The sequence below is a fragment of the Bos indicus x Bos taurus genome, chromosome 29, assembly GCF_003369695.1.
Source record: "Bos indicus x Bos taurus breed Angus x Brahman F1 hybrid chromosome 29, Bos_hybrid_MaternalHap_v2.0, whole genome shotgun sequence".
Classification (NCBI taxonomy): Eukaryota; Metazoa; Chordata; class Mammalia; order Artiodactyla; family Bovidae; genus Bos; species Bos indicus x Bos taurus.
Genome location: NC_040104.1, coordinates 27916627 through 27936120, shown reverse-complemented (window position 1 = coordinate 27936120; position 19494 = coordinate 27916627). Strand labels below are relative to the sequence as shown.

Here is a 19494-nt window from a genome sequence, read left to right as displayed (position 1 = left end):
GCCCTTCAAATGTTCTGGGGGCTCCTTTTCTTGGTATAAGACTCACAGCCTGAGGACCCTGATGTAGGACTCAGATTCATTGCTGCTTAAGGAGAATCTCTGCAGTTGCAATTATTCTCCCATTTGTGGGTCACTCAATGGCAGCCCACTCCAGTACTCTTGCCTGGAAAATCCCTTGGATGGAGGAGCCTGGTAGGCTGCAGACCATGGGGTCACAAAGAGTCAGACACGACTAAGCAACTTCACTTTGACTTTTCACTTTCATGCACTGGAGAAGGAAATGGCAACCCACTTCTTGCCTGGAGAATCCCAGGGATGGGGGAGCCTGGTGGGCTGCTGTCTATGGGGTCGCACAGAATCGGACATGACTGAAGTGGCTTAGCAGCAGCAGCAGCAGCAGCACCTGTACTTATGGGTCTTGACAATATCATAACTCCATCCCTCCCACTCATCTCATTATGGTTCTTTATATCTTCAGTTGTAGAAGATCTTTTCTATTATATTCTGGTCTTTCTCCTCAATAGTTGTGGCTATGAGAGCTGATGAGCTCAGGATCTTCTTACTCCACTATCGTGGCCTGAACTTATGACTGCTTTGTGTCATCCATTTGGAAGGAATAAGAAAAGCTCACTTGAAATTGAAATTTGAAAAAAAAATCATTTGAAATCATTATGATGATGGCAGAGAGAAAACTGGGATGGATTGGGTGGTGGTTCTAAGTCTATGACAAGTTAATTATGAACTCCGGGCAATCTACCTAATATCTGAGTGTTGGTTTCATTTGCAGAAGTGAAGGTGATAAGTTTGATCAGTGGCTTTCAAGCTGTGCTCTGTTGATGTCTGTGTGTTGTGGTGGGATATATGAAGGTATTCTAGGTCTCCAACCTTTGTTCCAGGCAGAGATAGTCTTCTTTTATCTGCTTTTTATAGTAAAGCACTGAATAAATTTTATTTTTAAACCCGTCTTATTGCTTAAGAACATCTGAAAGCCACTAGAGTAGGTTGTTTTCACCACCTCATGAAAACTTTTGATGCTATAAAAGATTATGAATTTAAAAGAATTAATAGAAAAACTACCCTATGCAAGGCTCTAGGCTGAATGCTAGAAAATAAAGATTGTATACAGCTTAGCCTATTGTATAAGGAAAATGTGTATTAAGTCCTTAACAGTGACAATTAGTGTAGCACAAGAAAGCTCAGAAGAGGGGAAGCTCTGAGACTAAATAAATATACACATTGCATATGAATACATAGTGTATTAATATACATCAATTGCATATAAGTATATGTAGATTATGGTACCTATATATAACATGATATATGTATATACATATATTTCATATGCAACCTAGAAGGAAATGAAGCAAAATTTATGTTTAATAGATGTGTCTTGTTAATATATAGGATTTTCATCTCCATATTCTACTCTCCTGAATCACAGTGCTTTTACAATATTGAAAACTGAAGGGTAGCTACATAATTGCTTATGCATTTACCATTGTTTCTTACCAATGTGTGTGTTACAGTTGCAGACAATGGTTATAATCTGTAAGGAGATATGTTTGTCAAACACTTTTTGGTTCATTAAATGGACATTCATTTCACACTGTAAATCAGAGCACAAGATTTAAACACTTTCCATCAGGAGATTCACCACACTTTTAAAAATAACGTTTTTCAATTTCTGGCTGGAGAAGATATTTCAGGCAGTAATTTATTTCAATAGGATCCCCTCGTGGATTAAAGATTGCTAGCACCTTCTAAAGGACCACATAATGGTGATCTTTAAAGTAAAAACTAGTCTGTTCATCTTTTTATTTCCCCAGCAGAGCTTAGTATAGTACTTTATGCATAAAGTACTCCATTTTTAATAAGAAAAATGTCATCAATTATTTCATAGGAAATAAACCTCTTATTGATAGGATTTGGCAGTAGTTTCAATTGTGCTACTAAAAATCAATAACATTTTGTCAAGTTAGTACAGATTAAATTTAACTGAAATGAAAAGAAAATACTGAGTCTTAATGATTGTAGTTGTAAAACACGTTTTTAGGATGAGCCATCTATGCTAATGGATCTGCAACAAAGTATGAAAATATACAGATTCAATGAAAACTATTAAATTCTGGAAATTGCCTGGAAAAAAATGGAAACAGATATTCTAAAATTCATACCAGTGTTTAGTCATCATTTACACCAGACACTGGCAAACTTTTTTTAGAGGCAAGATGATATTTTTGGTCTTGTATCTTTGTTGGAACTACTCAGTTCTGTCATTTTCTTCAGCAATAGAGAATATATAAATGAATGTGCATGGCTGTTTCCAGTGAAATAGGCAGATGGCCAGATTTGATTCAAGGGACCAGAGTTTGCCAGCCCCTCACTTATATAGTCACAGATGATTCTTAATTTGCCTTTGTTTTTGCACTGATAATTGACAGCTATTTTTAATGGAGGTTCCCTAAATATTTTCTAGATGATTTTAAAAATCTCTGTTCCAGGAATACATTTAAATAATTAAAATAGAGATGTGTTCTAATTTACCACACTATAGCTGCTGCTGCTGCTAAGTCGCTTCAGTCGTGTCCGACTCTGCGTGACCCCATAGACGGCAGCCCACCAGGCTCTGCCGTCCCTGGGATTCTCCAGGCAAGAACACTGGAGTGGGTTGCCATTGCCTTCTCCGACCTTACTATAGCAGTAGTTGTCAAATAGAGCTTTAATTGCTATATCATAATTTAGCACATGAAATTGATCTCATGTGGTGAATTATATCGGAGAAGGCAATGGCAACCCACTCCAGTACTCTTGCCTGGAAAATCCCATGGACAGAGCAGCCTGGTAGGCTACAGTCCATGGGGTCACTAAGAGTTGGGCATGACTGAGCAACTTCATTTTCACTTTTCACTTTCATGCATTGGAGAAGGAAATGGGAACCCACTCCAGTGTTCTTGCCTGGAGAATCCCAGGGACAGAGAAGCCTGGTGGGCTTCCGTCTATAGGGTCGCACAGAGTCGGACACGACTGATGTGACTTAGCAGCAGCAGCAGATATTAGAAACACTTAGATGTAGTTCACTTGAAACTACAACCTAAGTTTGAATTTTCAGCTCAGATACGATGTCATTTGCACATTTTATTCATTTTGTGTAACTCAGTTACTGCCAACTTTTAAAAATAATGATAGTGGCTCAAATAAAAATATTCAGTGTTCTAAAACAGCTACTGAATATATAAAAGTATACTTTCTTAAAAGTATATCATCTACCATATAAGATGTTGCATGATTTAGTAAAAAATATCATTGGAAAGGCATCAGGAGACCTGATTAACAATCCCAATGTGTTATAAGTCAACTAGATCTGAACAAATTAGTTGACTGGGATACATTAATTTACTCTTACGTAATGTAGGAATAATACCCTGCACCTATGCTATAATGGCAACTTGTATGAATAGGCATGGAAATCCCTTGTCAATTATTAAAGTGAAAGTCACTCAGTCATGTCCAACTCTTTGCAACCCCATGGACTATACAGTCTATGGAATTCTTCAGCCCAGAATACTGGAATGGGTAGCCTTTCCCTTCTACAGAGGATCTTCCCAACCCAGGGATCGAACCCAGGTCTCCCGCATGGCAGGTGGATTCTTTACCAGCTGAGCCACCACGGATGCCCTGTAAGTTATTAAATACTATATGAAACCAATGCAGATACTTCCTCTTTCAGTGCCAGAAAAGGCTGCAAGCATTGTTGCTTCTAAATTGTGGTTTAAGATTTTATTTCATTTTGTTTGTAAGAGGGAGGAGAAAGTTCTTTTCAAAATAGCTATTTATTTATATCTGTGGTCTTTCCCATCTTTAACATATCATAATTGCTTTCAGCTGGTTTAAGCTGAATGGGGATCTAGATGTATCCAACAGTTTGCAATTTAAGATGCAGTTAGGCTGTACATACACACATTAATACATTTCACAGGAATCTGAATATTAAGTATTCAGTGGATGGGACAAAAATCACAACAGGCAACTTTATTGTAGAATTTGATCCAAAAATCCAGAAAAAATAAATAAAAGGAGCCAAGTCTCTATTATGTTTGTACACAAAATAAACCATAAAATACATCAACATTTACCATGAGATCATTTAAATGTGTCTGTAAATGATCTGATAAGGGAAACGTGATTTACAACACGGGAAACTTTTTTTTTTTTTTTTTAACAATTATAGACTTAAGTGCAATGCACCATAGGTCACCTAGTCTAGGTTAGCAAGAATGAGCAACATGGTAGGTCCAAAAGGCAACCCCCAAACACCTTCCTTCAATGGAAACTTTGGTAATTATCTGTGGTTTAAAAAAAAAAAACAAACAAAACCCAAACACCAACTCCTTCTTCATCATGTTGGATGGTTATTTTGTCCATTTTTCTTCTGCGATGATGAGTCCATTTTAAATACTTCAATTATTATGAAGACACTCCAGATCCACAGAACAGCAGACACTTCCATTCTGTGCATCAAGACACAAGCATTAGCCAGAGACATAGAATACAAATCAATATGCAGCGTCCACTTTTACATTCAAAATGATCAGCTACGTTTTGAGACCAACTCCATGAATGCTCTAAAAATGATTACTAGAAAAATGCCAGAAGAGGAGTAAAATGGAAGGCAAGACTTATGAGACCCTGCAGGGCCCCTCTTGTTGGGGTCTGCTGGCAGTGAAACTTCATATACCCCCTCTGAACTCAGACCATGTTTGAGACTCCTCTGTATTTCCAATGTGTTTGATCACACAGTTTATTCACTACAATTACTCTGATTGAGATTCTTTCCAAAATTAACCCTCTGAAAGATAAATTACCATTAATAAAACTAGTCAAAAATACCAAAAAGAATCTGAAAATAACTCAAAAATGGCTTCCAGAAAGGCAGGCATATTAGGGGTAAATACAGACTCTCTTGTGGTGACTATGAGAGGGAAGGTACATATCAATTATTAAGAATTCATGAGAAATAAATTATACCTATTAATATTAAATATGGACTTCCCAGGTGGCTCAGTGGTAAAGAATCCTCCTGTCTATGCAGGAGACATAGGAGATGCTGGTTCAGTCTCTGAGTCTGGAAGATCAACTTGAGGAGAAAATAGCAACCCACTCAAGTATTCTTGCCTGGGAAATTCCATGGACAGAGTAGCCTGGTGGGCTATAGTCTATGGGGTTGCAAAGAGTCAGACATGACTGAGCAACTGAGCATGTGCATGCACACAATGTAAATATACCTTTATAATTCTCCTAAATGATTTCAAAGCTCACCTCAGAGAAATCATACTGAATACCATAGGTCTATATATTCCCTGGTCATTGTATTTGATGGGGCTGAAGGAATATGGGTCATAACTTTTACTTTATGACGTTTGATGTCCTTTTCCTATTGGGGCTGAATTGTAAGATGATACTTCTCAGAAAAAAGAACACACATTTATAACAGCATAAAAAGGCAAGTTGAGATCCTTCCACTGATGCATGAAGCTGAAACAGGATTTGATAGAATCAAATGGATTAATATTTTTAACATGCTTAATCATGGGAATTTAAGCAGATGTTTCAGCAGAAATTTAACCCTGCCTAAAGTCTACTACAGTCATAGTTCTCCATAAACTTAGAAGGGAGGAAGGGGTCAGTTTTTAATTTTAAAGACATGTGAGGATGCCTCATGGGAACTCCTCCAAAAAGACAAGAAAATAATCACAGTTAATTAAATCTTACAGCAGGAGCTTCAAGTCCTTGCATTAGGCATTGTGATAATTAAAGCAAACAACACAGATTTATAGAACACTTTCTTCTAACATAGACAGTTGCCTGAAAGAGCTTAAAATTTTTTTCCAGGATGAAAGTAGATCTTTTTTTTTTTTTTCTTTCTTTCCCATATTCATGTCAAAATAGCTTAAATCAGCCATAATTGGCCCTAGGGTCAATTGTTTAAATTCCATATTTTACAGGCAAGAGAGGACTATTTTGTTCCATGTTCATTTGGAATTTGCCTTTATACACAGTACAACTATCATCCAGTCAGACAGATTAACCTCCGGAGAGAAGCAAATGCCTGGCTGTGTTCCCACGCCCCTGGGAACCCGTGCATTCAGAACTATCAGGAGTGGGCCTCCTGCAGGTGTTCGCAGGCACGCGTCGGAGGCCTGGTTACCCTCAGGACACCCAATTACCTTGCATTTGCAGGTTGTACATGGAGATCCAGCCATTGTCCACACTGAGCCGCTAAGCCTTGAAAGGCCATAGCTGTCCAGGCAAGTTTTTCTGATGTCATAGGCGATATTATCAGCCAGGCAGGGGTCACTGACACAGCGGGGACAACATTCCCCTTCCAGGAGAGTTGTGTACTCACAGCTCAGACTGGGGCAAGTCAGCGGCCAGCAGTCTACCTCTCCTTCCTGTGGAGAAGAAGTAAAAAAAAAAAAAAAAAAAAAAAAAGCCTCCTCATTAGCTTTCGGCACAATCCTGTTGCCAAAGTCCTAGAGAGGGAAATCCTCAGGAATCTCCATGACTGCCCTCACTGACTGCTCCTACTTTAGCATCCTTACGTGTATGATTCCATATGGGTATGACGTGCTTCCTCCTTAAAGAAGGAATACAGACATCATCTCCTCCAGTGTGCTTTTGCTGACTGTCTATATTGCAGCCATGGAGAGAGTTAGGTCCCATCTCTCTGTGCCAATGGCAACCCATAATTATTTTTTAGTGATTCTTATTGATCCTTATTATAGTTAATAATACAATACCAGATTAAGTTTTGAGCTTTCAGGTTCTGGGCTTTTCCCTTTATCTCCCTGATCCTTAGCACAGTTCTGGTCAATAAATGCTAATCAAATGAACAAAGAGATGATACTGGGCTAGTGTATAAAGAGAAACTTATTTTTCTTGAGGTCAAAGGAGGAATCTGAGTCACTGTACTATTTTAACAACATCACACTGAGTTGCTTATGTTAGATTTAGAACTGAGGTTGTGCAATATCAGGAGAAACATTTCAGAATGGTTTTGACTGTTCTGTCTGGCCAGTGATATGTCACTAACGTGACGTACAGTCACGTGACGTACAGTGTTACAGTTCAGATGCAGCGTCCAAGTAGTCTATAAACTGGCACCTGTGGCCCCACTGAACTGCACACAGCAGATCTGTTTCTCTGTGTAGTCTTCTGTTATCATGACACGTATTATAATCAATGCAAACTCATACTCAAACTCAGTCAGCATCACAAGATCATGGCCTTTGATCAGCTTCATGATTGCCCATGTCTGTCATGCTCACGGGGCTTCCCAGCGGTACAAGTGGTAAAGAACCCACCTGCCAGTGCAGGAGATGTAAGAGACATGGGTTCAATCCCTGGATCAGGAAGATCCCCTGGAGGAGGGGATGGCAAACCATTCCAGTATTCTTGCCTGGAGAATGCCATGGGCAGAGGAGTCTGGTGAGCTACAGTCCATAGGGTTGCAGAGTCAGACATGACTGAAGCGACTTAGCACACACGTCATGATCACTGTTACATCATCTGGGATCTGGCACGTGCAAATTATTGACATTAACTATAACCCGCTATATTCTCAAGTCATCACAAAGTTATATTCATTAGCATCAATTTTCCAAGAAAATATTAGGGTCTGGGATGGCAGGGGATACTCTTGAAATTCTATAAAAATTTCATGTCTAAATTTAATACTTATTCTTCTGAGTGCTGAAGACTGGCTTCTTAGAAATGCAATTTTTCAGACTGATATGTGAGCTAATTCTATAGCTGTGTTGAGTTTATTCTTGAATGGGAGATGTGAAAATGGCTATGATTTGAATATATCTGAGTTATACTCCTCAGCATTAGGAATAATTAAGAAGGAATTATTTCTACTAAGATTATCTGCACATTTGCCAGGTGACTTTAGAAAATCCAATGGAAACTTACAGCATGATGTCTCTGAATGCCTGTTTTTATGCAATATCTATAGACTGAATCATTAACTTTAGAAAATTTTACATTACAAAATGCAGCTAACAGTTTCCGTTACAAATTGACTTAGTTATGACTCAACTCCACTGGCTGTAATTCCCTCAGAGATAGAATATCATATTCACTATGATAATGTGTTTTAACAGTCTTTGCAACATTAGGAATCTCTGTCTGTGGTATAATCTGAAACAGAAAGAACCAGTTCCAGAAATTAAGCTTTTTCTCTGAAATTTCTCAAACCTGATTATACCCTTAGTATCCGCATATTTAGATACAAAGGCACCCTTCATTTTTCTATAGGAAGGTTTAGCTCTTGAAACCAATTTTTCAATCCAGGAAACATGAACTGTAGTTACTGCTGTGCATTAAGTACTTTCTATGTGTCAAATACTATATTTGCCATTCACACATATCTCTGATCTTCACAACAGCCCTGCAAAATAGGTGCTCATCCACTTGTAGACACTGAAGGAAAGAATGATCAAGTGAAATGCTGGGACTTGCCCACGTTAATCACACAGAGCTTGTATGTGGGAGAACCAGGCCTGAATTCTAGGTCTCTATGGCCTAGAATCAATATCATTCCCTGGTATTTCTACTATGTTCTGTTATCTCTCATACTGAAATCTTTATTGGTAATGTCCCAAGAAATGAAAGACTTGGCTCTGTAAGAACTACAACTCCTGATCAAGGCCTCAAAAGCTTTCTGTCATTTGGGGATTTTTATTGTCCTGGATTTGCTAAAAAGTAGCAGTTGCAAAGTAACTTGGGCCAAATTTGTCCTATGTAAATGTCTTGCTTGCTGTTTTAAACAGTGGAACATGAATGCCTTCTGGAAGAGCATTTACCCCTGCATTAGCCACAGGACCCACACCTTCCTGCCCAGGATCACAAATAGCAGGAAACTAAACCCCACAGGCAACTGAGTTTGTAAACCCCTCGAGAGTATAAAGGACAACACACTCTGAAGGAAGACAGCATACCAGACACCGGCACTGCTGGCAGCTGTGAGTCCAGTTGTCTCCACTCCGATAGAGCTTGTGTCCATTTTGATCCAAACATTGGCTTGTGACCCTGGTGTCACACTCTGGGCAGCAGAAAAGGTCAACGCTTGGATTCTGGCAATCACATGCTGTCCGCCGGCAGAATATCTTCCCGTCCTGTTTAGAAGTGAGGTTAAGGAGGTTTCATCATTAGGGAAGCAATAAGCCTGCACTAAGAAAATTAGTCTTATAAACACTTTACCGAGCACATAGGACAGATTTCTGACAGTCATAGTAACCCCCTGGCCACCTCCCATTTTGCTCAAACAGATGTACACATGTATACTCACGTATACACACCCTGTTTTTCCCTGCCCTTGCCTGCAGAGCAGTCCGTGTTAACAGGGAGACATTTCTAAGTTTAAAAAAGAAATGTTCTTGAAACTTTTTTCTAAATGTTTCTTAAAAATCTTATTTCTAAGTAAAATTATAACTAAGCAGCTAAAAATGCATGAATGATCAAGGACTCGTTTGAGTGGAAAATCACGCTGCTTTACTTTTCCCAGTTCATAGTGAATAAGCTGACACATGCAAACGCATTCATCTACTTTTATCTCTGCCTCAGCTATGGGAGGAAGTCTGACTATACCCTTTTTACAAAAGAATTAACCGAGGTTCAGAGAGGCTAAATGACTTATCCAGCATCACAGAGGTAGCAATTCTCTAAGCAGCATCATTCGATTTCCTGGTTTCAAAATAACTTTTCTTCTAGGGGATAGTTTTTAGCATGTTTATTACAGGTGCCACCTCCCACCTTGAGGTGGGAGTTCCCCAAATTATAGCAAAGTATAATTTCTGGAGTAAAGACCTTGAATACGCATAAAGGATTGAAGGTTGATAGCATTCAAACATTAAAACAATGTTTTGCAGTGTTTCTTTCTTTTTTTTTTTTTAATTGGAGTATAATTGCTTTACAATGTCGTGTTAGTTTCTGCTGTACAACGTCAATCAGCTATATGTATACATATTATACATATATCCCCTCCTTCTTAAGCCTCGCTCACACCTCCCCTCCATCCCATCCTCTAGGTCATCACAGAGCACCAAGCTGTGCTCCTTGTGCTATACAGCAGCCCCCACTAGCTGCTTTACGCATGGTAGTATATATACGTCAATGCACTCTCAATTTGTCTCACCCTTTGCCGTTCCTCCCCTGTGTCCACAAGTGCGTTCTCTACATCCGTGTCTCTATTCCTGCCCTGCAAATAGGTTCATCAGTACAAATTTTCTAGATTCCATATGCACGTATTAATATATGATATTTATTTTTCTCTTTCTGACTTCACTTTGTGTGACAGACTTTAGGTTTATCCACGTCACTGTAAGTGACCCAATATGACCCAGCAATCCCACTATTGAGCAAATATCCTAAGAAAACCATAATTCAAAAAGACACATGTACCCCAATGCTCCCTGCTGCACAGTTAACAATAGCCAGAACATGGAAGCAACCTAAATGTCCACTGACATATGAAAAGACAAAGATGTAGTATATATACACAATAGAATATTACTCAGTGCTTATTTTTACTGCTGCTTATTTATATGTCTGTTGCTTACAGTAACTTCTCATCTCAGACAATGAACAGCTAAAAATTTAAGGTGAGACAAGTGGCCACCTTTTATAGTTAAAACCACGTTGCCAGATATTTACAAAACCAGAGAATCTCAGGGCCAGAATATACCTTCAGTTCAGTTCAGTTCAGTCGCTCAGCCGTGTCCGACTCTGTGACCCCATGAATCGCAGCACGCCAGGCCTCCCTGTCCATCACCAACTCCCGGAGTTCACTCAGACTCACATCCATCGAGTCAGTGATGCCATCCAGCCATCTCATCCTCTGTCGTCTGCTTCTCCTCCTGCCCCCAATCCCTCCCAGCATCAGAGTCTTTTCCAATGAGTCAACTCTTCGCATGAGGTGGCCAAAGTACTGGAGTTTCAGCTTCAGCATCATTCCCTCCAAAGAAATCCCAGGGCTGATCTCCTTCAGAATGGACTGGTTGGATCTCCTTGCAGTCCAAGGGACTCTCAAGAGTCTTCTCCAACACCACACTTCAAAAGCATCAATTCTTTGGCGCTCAGCTTTCTTCACAGTCCAACTCTCACATCCATACATGACCACAGGAAAAACCATAGCCTTCACTAGACGGACCTTAGAGGACACATAACCAAATTCTGACCTATACTTGATTAGTCTAGAGCAATCATATTCAAAAGTCATCAAAACCTGTGCTCTAAATTCTCCAATCTTGAAGAACTCACCACCATGGGAGGTATTTTACTCATGCAACTCTGTACAATTCTGACTGTTAAAAATTGGATTTTTCTTGCCCATCTTCACGGATCCTTGTTTTCATCCTTGATATTCAAAGACCTCTTCATCCCTCTATCACATTTTTATTCTTTATTTTTAGAAGAGAGCTGTTATGTCTCTTCTGAATCATCTCATCTCTAGAGCAAACATATCTAGTTTTTTTGATGATTCCTCATAGTTTTAAATTTTTCACTGTTGCCACTTTAAAAAAAATAATTATTTTTATTTTTAATTATAGTTGATTTACAAAGTTGTGTTATTTTTCAGCTGTACAAAATGATTCAGTTACAAGTACATATATATTTTTTCTTTTTATATTATCTTCTGTTATAGGTTAATACAAGATTTTGAGTATAGTTCCCTATGCTATAAAGTAGGTCCCTGTTGTTTATCTATTTTACATATAATAATGTGTTTATTTTAATCCATAATCCTAATGTTCCCCTCATTTTCCTTTTAGTAACTATACATTTGTTTTCTATGTCTGTGTGTCTATTTCTGTTTTGTAAATAAGTTCATTTGTATCAGTTTTTAAAGATTTCACACATGAACAATATCATATGAGATTCTTCTCTTACTTAATATGATAATCTCTAGGTCCGTCTATGTTGCTGCTAAGGCATTATCTTGTTCTTTTTCTATGGCTGAATAATTCTGCATCATATATATGTACCACATCTTTACCCATTCCTCTGTCAATGGACATTTGAGTTGCTTGCATGTCTTTGCTATTGTAAATAGTGCTTAGTGAACACTGGGGTGCATGTACCTTGAAGTTCAGTTTTCTCTGGATATATGCCCAGGAGTGGGATTCCTGGATAATACGGTAGTACCAATTTTTGGTCTTATGAGGAACCTTCAGACCATTCTCCATGGTGGTTGTACCAGTTTACATTCCCACCACCAGTGTAGGAGGGTTCCTTTTTCTATTCATCCTTTCCAGCATTTGTTGTTTGTAGATTTGATGATGGCTATTCTGACCAGTGTGAGGCAATACCTTATTGTAGTTTTGATTTGCATCTCTCTGACTGATGTTGAGCATCCTTTCATGTGCTTTTCTGGCATCTGTATGTCTTCTTTGGGGAAACTGTTATTTAGATATTTTGCCCATGTTTTGATTGGGTTGTTTGTTAGATATAGAGCTGCATGAGCTGTTCATATATTTTAGAGATAACACTCTTGTTGGTCACTTCATTTGCAAATAGTTTCTCCCATTCAGTGGGTTGTCTTTTTGTTTTGCTTATCGTTTATTCTTCTGTGTAGAAGCTTTTCAGTTTAACTAGGTCTCATTTGTTCTAGTTCTATGAAAAATGCCATTAGTAATTTGATATCATTCCCACTCCAGTACTCTTGCCTGGAAAATCCCATGGATGGAGCAGCCTAGTAGGCTACAGTCCATGGGGATGCGAAGAGTCAGACATGACTGAGTGACTTCACTGTCACTTTTCACTTTCATGCATTGGAGAAGGAAATGGCAACCCACTCCAGTACTCTTGCCTGGAAAAGCCTGGGGACAGGGAAGCCTGGTGGGCTGCCGTCTATGAGGTTGCACAGAGTCGGACACGACTGAAGTGACTTAGTAGCAGCAGGGATATCATTAAATCTGTAGATTGTCTTGTGGGATATCATTAAATCTGTAGATTGTCTTATGGAGTATAATCATTTTCACAATATTGATTCTTCCAATACAAGAACATGAAATACCTCTCTGTGTCATCTACGATTTCTTTCATTAACATTTTACAGTTATCAGATTACAAGTCTTTCGTCTCCTTAGGAAGGTTTATTCCTAGATAGTTTATCCTTTTAGTTCAGTTCAGTTGCTCAGTCGTGTCCAGTTCTTTGTGACCCCATGGACTGCAGCACACCAGGCTTCCCTGTCCAACACCAAATCCCGGAACCTACTCAAACTCATGTCCATCGCATTGGTGATGCCATTCAACCATCTTATCCTCTGTCATCCCCTTCTCCTTCTGCCTTCAGTCTTTCCCAGCATCAGGGTCTTTTCCAGTGAGTCAGTTCTTCACATCAGGTGGCCAAAGTATTGGACTTTCAGCTTCAGCATCAGTCCTACCAATGAGTATTCAGCACTGATTTCCTAGAGGATGGACTGGTTGGATCTCCTTGCAGTCCAAGGGACTCTCAAGAGTCTTCTCCAACACCACAGTTCAAAAGCATCAATTCTTCAGCACTCAGCTTTCTTTACAGTCCAACTCTCACATCCATACATGACTACTAGAAAAACCATAGCTTTGACTGGATGGACCTTTGTTGGTAATGTCTCTGGTTTTTAATATGTTGTCTAGGTTGGTCACAGTTTTTCTTCCAAGGAGCAAGCCTCTTTTAATTTCATGGCTGCAATCACCATCTGCAGTGATTTTGGAGCCCCCCAAAATAAAGTCAAGTCTCTCACTGTTTCCATTGTTTCCCCATCTATTTGTCATTTAGTTATGGGACCAGATGCCATGATCTTAGCTTTCTGAATGTTGAGTTTTAAGCCAACTTTTTCACTCTCCTTTTTCACTTTCATCAAGAGGCTGTTTAGTTCTTCTTTGCTTTCTGCCATAAGGGTGGTGTCATCTGCATATCTGAGTTTATTGATATTTCTCCCAGCAATCCTGATTCCAGCTTGTGCTTCATCCAGCCCAGCATTTTGCATGATGTGCTCTGCATATAAGTTAAATAAGAAGGGTGACAATATACAGCCTTGTTGTACTCCTTTCCCGATTTGGAACCAGTTTGTCATTCCATATCCAGTTCTAACTGTTCCTTCTTGACCTGCATACAGATTTCTCAGGAGGCAGGTCAGGTAGTCTGGTAGTTTAGATGTAACGGTAAATGGAATTGTTTCCTTAATTTGTATTTCTGATATTTTATTGTTAATGTATAGAAATGCAGGAGGTTGCTATACATTAATTTTGTATTCTGCAACTTTCTGGAATTCATTGATGAGCTCTAAATGGCAACCCACTCCAGTGTTCTTGCCTGAAGAATCCCAGGGATGGGGGAGCCTGGTGGGCAGCCGTCTATGGGGTCGCACAGAGTCGGACATGACTGAAGTGACTTAGCAGCAGCAGCAGCAGTTTATGATTGTGTCTTTAGAATTTTCTATGTATAGTATCATGTCATCTGTAAATAGTGACAGTTTTCTTTTCCATATTTTTATTTCTTTTTCTTCTCTGATTGCTGAGGCTAGGACTTCTAAAACTATGTTGAATAAAAGTGGTGAGAATGGACATTTTATCTTATTCATGATCTTAAAGGAAATGTTTTTAGCTTTTCACTATTGAGAATGATATCAGCTGTGGGTTTGTCATATATGTCCTTTATTATTTTGAGGAAATTCCCTCTATGTTCACTTTCTGAAGAGGTTGTTTTACCTTTTATCATAAATGGTGTTTTAAATTTTGGCAAAAGCCTTTTCATCTACTGAGATGGTTGTATTATTATTTATTCTTCAATTCGTTGATGTGGTTTATCACAATGATTGATATGTGGACATTGAAGAATCACTGAATCCCTGGGATGAATCCCACTTGATCATGGTATATGATCCTTTTACTATATTATTGGATTCAATTGACCAGTAATATGTTGAGTATTTTTGCATGTATGTTCATTAGTGATATTGGCCTGTACTTTTCTTTTTCTGTGGTATCTTTGTCTGTTTTTTGTTTCATGGTGATGGTGGCCTTGTAGAATGAACTTGGAAGTGTTTCTTCCTCTGCAAATTTACGGCAGAGTTTCAAAAATATAATGTTAACTGTTGCCTAAATGTTTGATACAATTTGCCTGGGAATCCATCTGGTCCTGGACTTTTGTTTAATAGGAGTTTTTAAATCAGAGATTTGATATTAGTACTTTAATTGGTCTCATTATATTTTCTATTTCTTCCTGGTTTAGACTTGGGGAGTTGTACCTTTCTAAGAATTCGTCCATTTTTTTCTAGCTTGTCTATTTCTTGGAATATAGTTGCTTGAAGTGGTCTCCTGATTGTTTGTATTCCTGTAGGGTCAGTTGGAACTTCTCCTTTCTCATTCCTAATGTTTTTTTTTTTTTTTTTTATGTGAGTTCTTTAGCTTTTTTTCTTCATGAGTCTAGCTAAAGGTTTATCCATTTTATTTATCTTTTCAAAAAGCCAGGCTTTAGTTTCATTGATCTTTTCTATTAGTTTTCTTCATCTGTATTTCATTATTTCTGCTCTGATCTTAAAATTTCTTTCATTCTACTAGCTTTCACTTTCATCAGTTCTTCTTTCTGTACTTGCTTTAGATGTCAGGTCAGGTTGTTTGAGATTCTTCTTGTTTACAAAGGTAAAATTATATAGCTATAAACTTCCCTCTTAGATCTGTCTTTGCTGTGTCCTGTAGGTTTCAGATCATACTTTTTTCATTGTCATTTTTCTCTAGATATTTTTTGACTTCCTCTTTCATTTCTTCGTGATCCATTGGTTGTTTTGTAACATGTTTTTAGCTTACACATGTTTGTAAGACACATGCTGTCTTCCCTCACCCCATCCAATATTTGAGTTCTAATCTCATAGTGTTATGATCAGAAAAAATGTTTGATGTCAATTTCCTTAAATTTATCAAGGCTTGATTTGTGACCCAAGATGTGATCTATCCTGGAGAATGTTCCATGTGTACTTGAGAGGAAAGTGTATCCTGTTGCTCTCAGATTTAATGTTCTATAAATTGTCTATCTGGTCTAATGTGTCATTTAAGGCCTATGCTTTCTTATTGATTTTCTGTCTAGATGACCAATCCATTGAATCAAGTAGGGTACTCAAGTCCCTCACTATTACTATGACTATGGATTTCTCTTTTTATTGCTCTTAATATTTGCTATAATTAAGGTGCTCCTATGTTGGGTTCATATATATTTACAATTATTCTGTCTTCTTCTTGGGTTGACCCCTTGATTATTATGCAGTGTCCTTCCTTGTCTCTTCTAATAATATTTATTTTAAAGTCTATTTTGTCTGATATGAGCATCGCTACTACTATTCTCTTTTGATTGATATTTGCATAGAATACCCTTTTTCACTCTCTCACTTTAAGTATGTGAATATCCCTAAGTCTGAAGTGGGTCTCTTGTAGGCAGCATATATACAAGTCTTGTTTTTGCATCCATTCAGCTAGTCTATGTCTTTTGGTTGGAGTATTTATTTACATTTAAGGTAATCAGCAATATGAATGTTCTCATTGCTATCTTGTTAATTGCTTGGACTTGTTCTTGTAGGCCCTTTTTCTTTCCTTCCATTTTTGTTCACTTTTCTTGTGATATGATGACTATCTATTGGAATGTTTGGATTGATTTTCCTTTTCTGTGTTTGTATTGTAGATTTTTGGTTTATGGTTCCCATGAGATTTTGATATAGAAATCTAACCATGAACAAAATTTTTAATCTGATTTCTTAATTTCAAATGCATTTCTGATATTCTGCATTTGCACTGTCCTCTTCTCTTGATTGCTGGTTTTGATATCAGATTAGTGCTTGGATATTTTGCTCTTTATGTTTGCCTTTTCCAAGTGAGCTTTCCCATTCACAGTTTTCCTGGTTCTAGTTGTGGCTTTTTCTATTCCCCCTAGAGAAGTTCCTTTAGCATTTTTTGTAAAACTAGTTGGTAGTGCTGAATTCTCTAACCTTTTGCTTAACAGTAAAGTTTTTTATTTCTGCATCAAATCTGAATGAGAACCATAATGGGTAGAGTGCTCTTTGTTATAGTCTTTTTTTTTTTTTTTCTGCACTTTTATCACTTTAAATATTTCATGTAATTCCCATCTGGTCTGCAGAGTTTCTGCTGAAAAATCAGCTGATAACCTTATGAGGATTCCTTAAGTTTCTTTTCCTTTCTTGCTTTTAATGTTTTTTTTTTCTTCATCTTTAGTATTTGTCAGTTTGATTAATATGTGTCTCTGCCTTGGGTTTATCTTGTATGAGAATCTCTGTGCTCCTGTACTTGAATAAGTGGTTCCTTTTTAATTTTAGGGAAGTTTGCAGCTATAATCTCTTCACACATTTCTTAGGTCCTTTGTCTCTTTTCCTTTAGGGGCCTCTATAATGTGAATGTTGGTGCATTTAATGTTGTCCCAGAGGTCTTAAACTTTCCTCACTTTTTTTTTTCATTCTTTATTCTGTTCCACAGCAGTGATTTCCACCAGTCTGTCTTCCAGCTTACTTATTCATTTTTCTGCCTTATTTATTCTGCTAATGATTCCTTCTAGTGTATTTTTCATTTCAGTTATTATATTGTTCATCTCTTTGTTTCTTGAATGTTCTAGCTCTTTTAAAAATTTTCATATATCTTCTCAGTCTGTGCCTCCACTCTTTTTTAATTAATTTATTTTTTATTGAAGGATAATTGCTTTACAGAATTTTGTTTTCTGTCAAGCCTTGACATGAATCAGCCATAGGTATACATATATCCCCTCCCTTTTGAACCTCCCTCCCATCAGCCTCCCCATCCCACCCCTCTAGGTTGATACAGAGCCCCTGTTTGAGTTTCCTGAGTCACACAGCAAATTCCCATTGGGTGTCTATTTTGCATATGGTAATGTAAGTTTCCATGTTACTCTTTCCATACATCTCACTCTCTCCTTCCCTCTCCCTGTGTCCATAAGTCTGTTCTCTATGTCTTTTTCTCTATTGTTTCCCTGTAAATAAATTCTTCAGTATCATTTTTCTAGATTCTGTATATATGCATTAGAATAGGATATTTATCTTTCTCTTTCTGATTTACTTTACTCTGTATGATAGATTCTAGGTTCATGCATTTCATTAGAACTGACTCAAAGGCGTTCCATTTTATAGCTGAGTAAAGTTCCATTTTGTATATGTACCACAACACCTTTATCCACTCATCTGTCAATAGACATCTAGGCTGCTTCCATGTTCTAGAGATAAGAGTGCTGCAGTGAACAATGGGATACATGTGTCTTTTTCAATTTTGGTTTCTTCAGGGTACATGCCTAGGAATGGGATTGCTGGGTCATATGGTGGTTCTATTCTAGTTTTTAAAGGAATCTCCATACTGTCTTCCATAGTGGCTGCATCCATTTATATTCCCACCAATAGTGCAAGAGTGTTCCCTTTTCTCCACACCTTCAGCATTTATTGTTTGTATGTAGACTTTTTGATGATGGCCATTCTGACCAGTGTGAGGTGATATCTCATTGTAGTTTTGATTTGCATTTCTCTAATAATGAGCAATGTTGAGCATCGTTTCATGTGTTTGTTAGCTATCTGTATGTCTTCTTTGGAGAAATGTCTGTTTAGGTCTTCATACTTTTTGATTGGGTGGTTTATTTTTCTGGTATTGAGTTATATGAGCTGCTTGTATATTTTGGAAATTAATCCTTTGTCAGTTGTTTTATTTGCTATTATTTTCTCCCATTCTTAGGGTTGTCTTTTCACCTTGCTCAAAGTTTCCTTTGCTGTGCAAAAGCTTTTCAGTTTAATCAGGTCCCACTTGTTTACTATTGCTTTTATTTCCATTACTCTAGGAGGTGGGTCATAGAGGATCTTGCTTTGATTTATGTCATTAAGTGTTCTGCCTATGTTTTCCTTTAAGAGTTTTATAGTTTCTGGTCTTACATGTAGGTCTTTAATCCATTTCAAGTTTATCTTTGTGTATGGTGTTAGGAAGTTTTCTAATTTCATTCTTTTACATGTAGCTGCCCAGTTTTCCAAGCACCATTTGTTGAAGAGGCTGTCTTTGCCCCTTTGTATATTCTTGTCTCCTTTGTCAAAAATAAGGTACCCATAGTGCATGGGTTTATTTCTGGGCTTTCTATCTTGTTCCAATATTTCTGGTTTTGTACCAGTACCATACTGTCTTGATGACTGTAGTTTTGTAGTATAATCTGAAGTCAGGAAGGTTGATTCCTCCAGCTCCATTCTTCATCAAGACTGCTTTGGCTATGTGGGGTCTTTTGTGTTTCCATATAAATTGTGAAAGTTTTTGTTCTAGCTCTGGAAAAATGCCATTGGTAATTTGATAGGGATCACATTGAATCTGTAGACTGTGTTTGGTAGTATAGTCATTTTCACAATATTGATTCTTCCTACCCGGGAACATGGAATATCACTCCATCTGTTTATGTTGTCTTTGACTTCTTTC

The 19494-nt window shown here is 37.9% G+C and overlaps 1 protein-coding gene across 3 annotated transcripts in view; it reads right to left on the bottom strand.

The window, feature by feature from the left end:
* Positions 1-3814: 3814 nt before the first annotated feature.
* NELL1 (neural EGFL like 1) overlaps positions 3815-19494 on the bottom strand; it is a 1041756-nt gene continuing 1026076 nt past the window's right edge. For all 3 annotated transcript variants that reach the window (XM_027532215.1, XM_027532213.1, XM_027532214.1), the window contains 3 exons: positions 9000-9176; positions 6225-6449; positions 3815-4508 (listed from right to left, as the gene is read on the bottom strand). In XM_027532215.1, the coding sequence (XP_027388016.1) occupies positions 4458-4508; positions 6225-6449; positions 9000-9176 (453 nt within the window). In that variant the 3' untranslated portion in view covers positions 3815-4457. The remainder of the gene's footprint in view (positions 4509-6224; positions 6450-8999; positions 9177-19494) is intronic.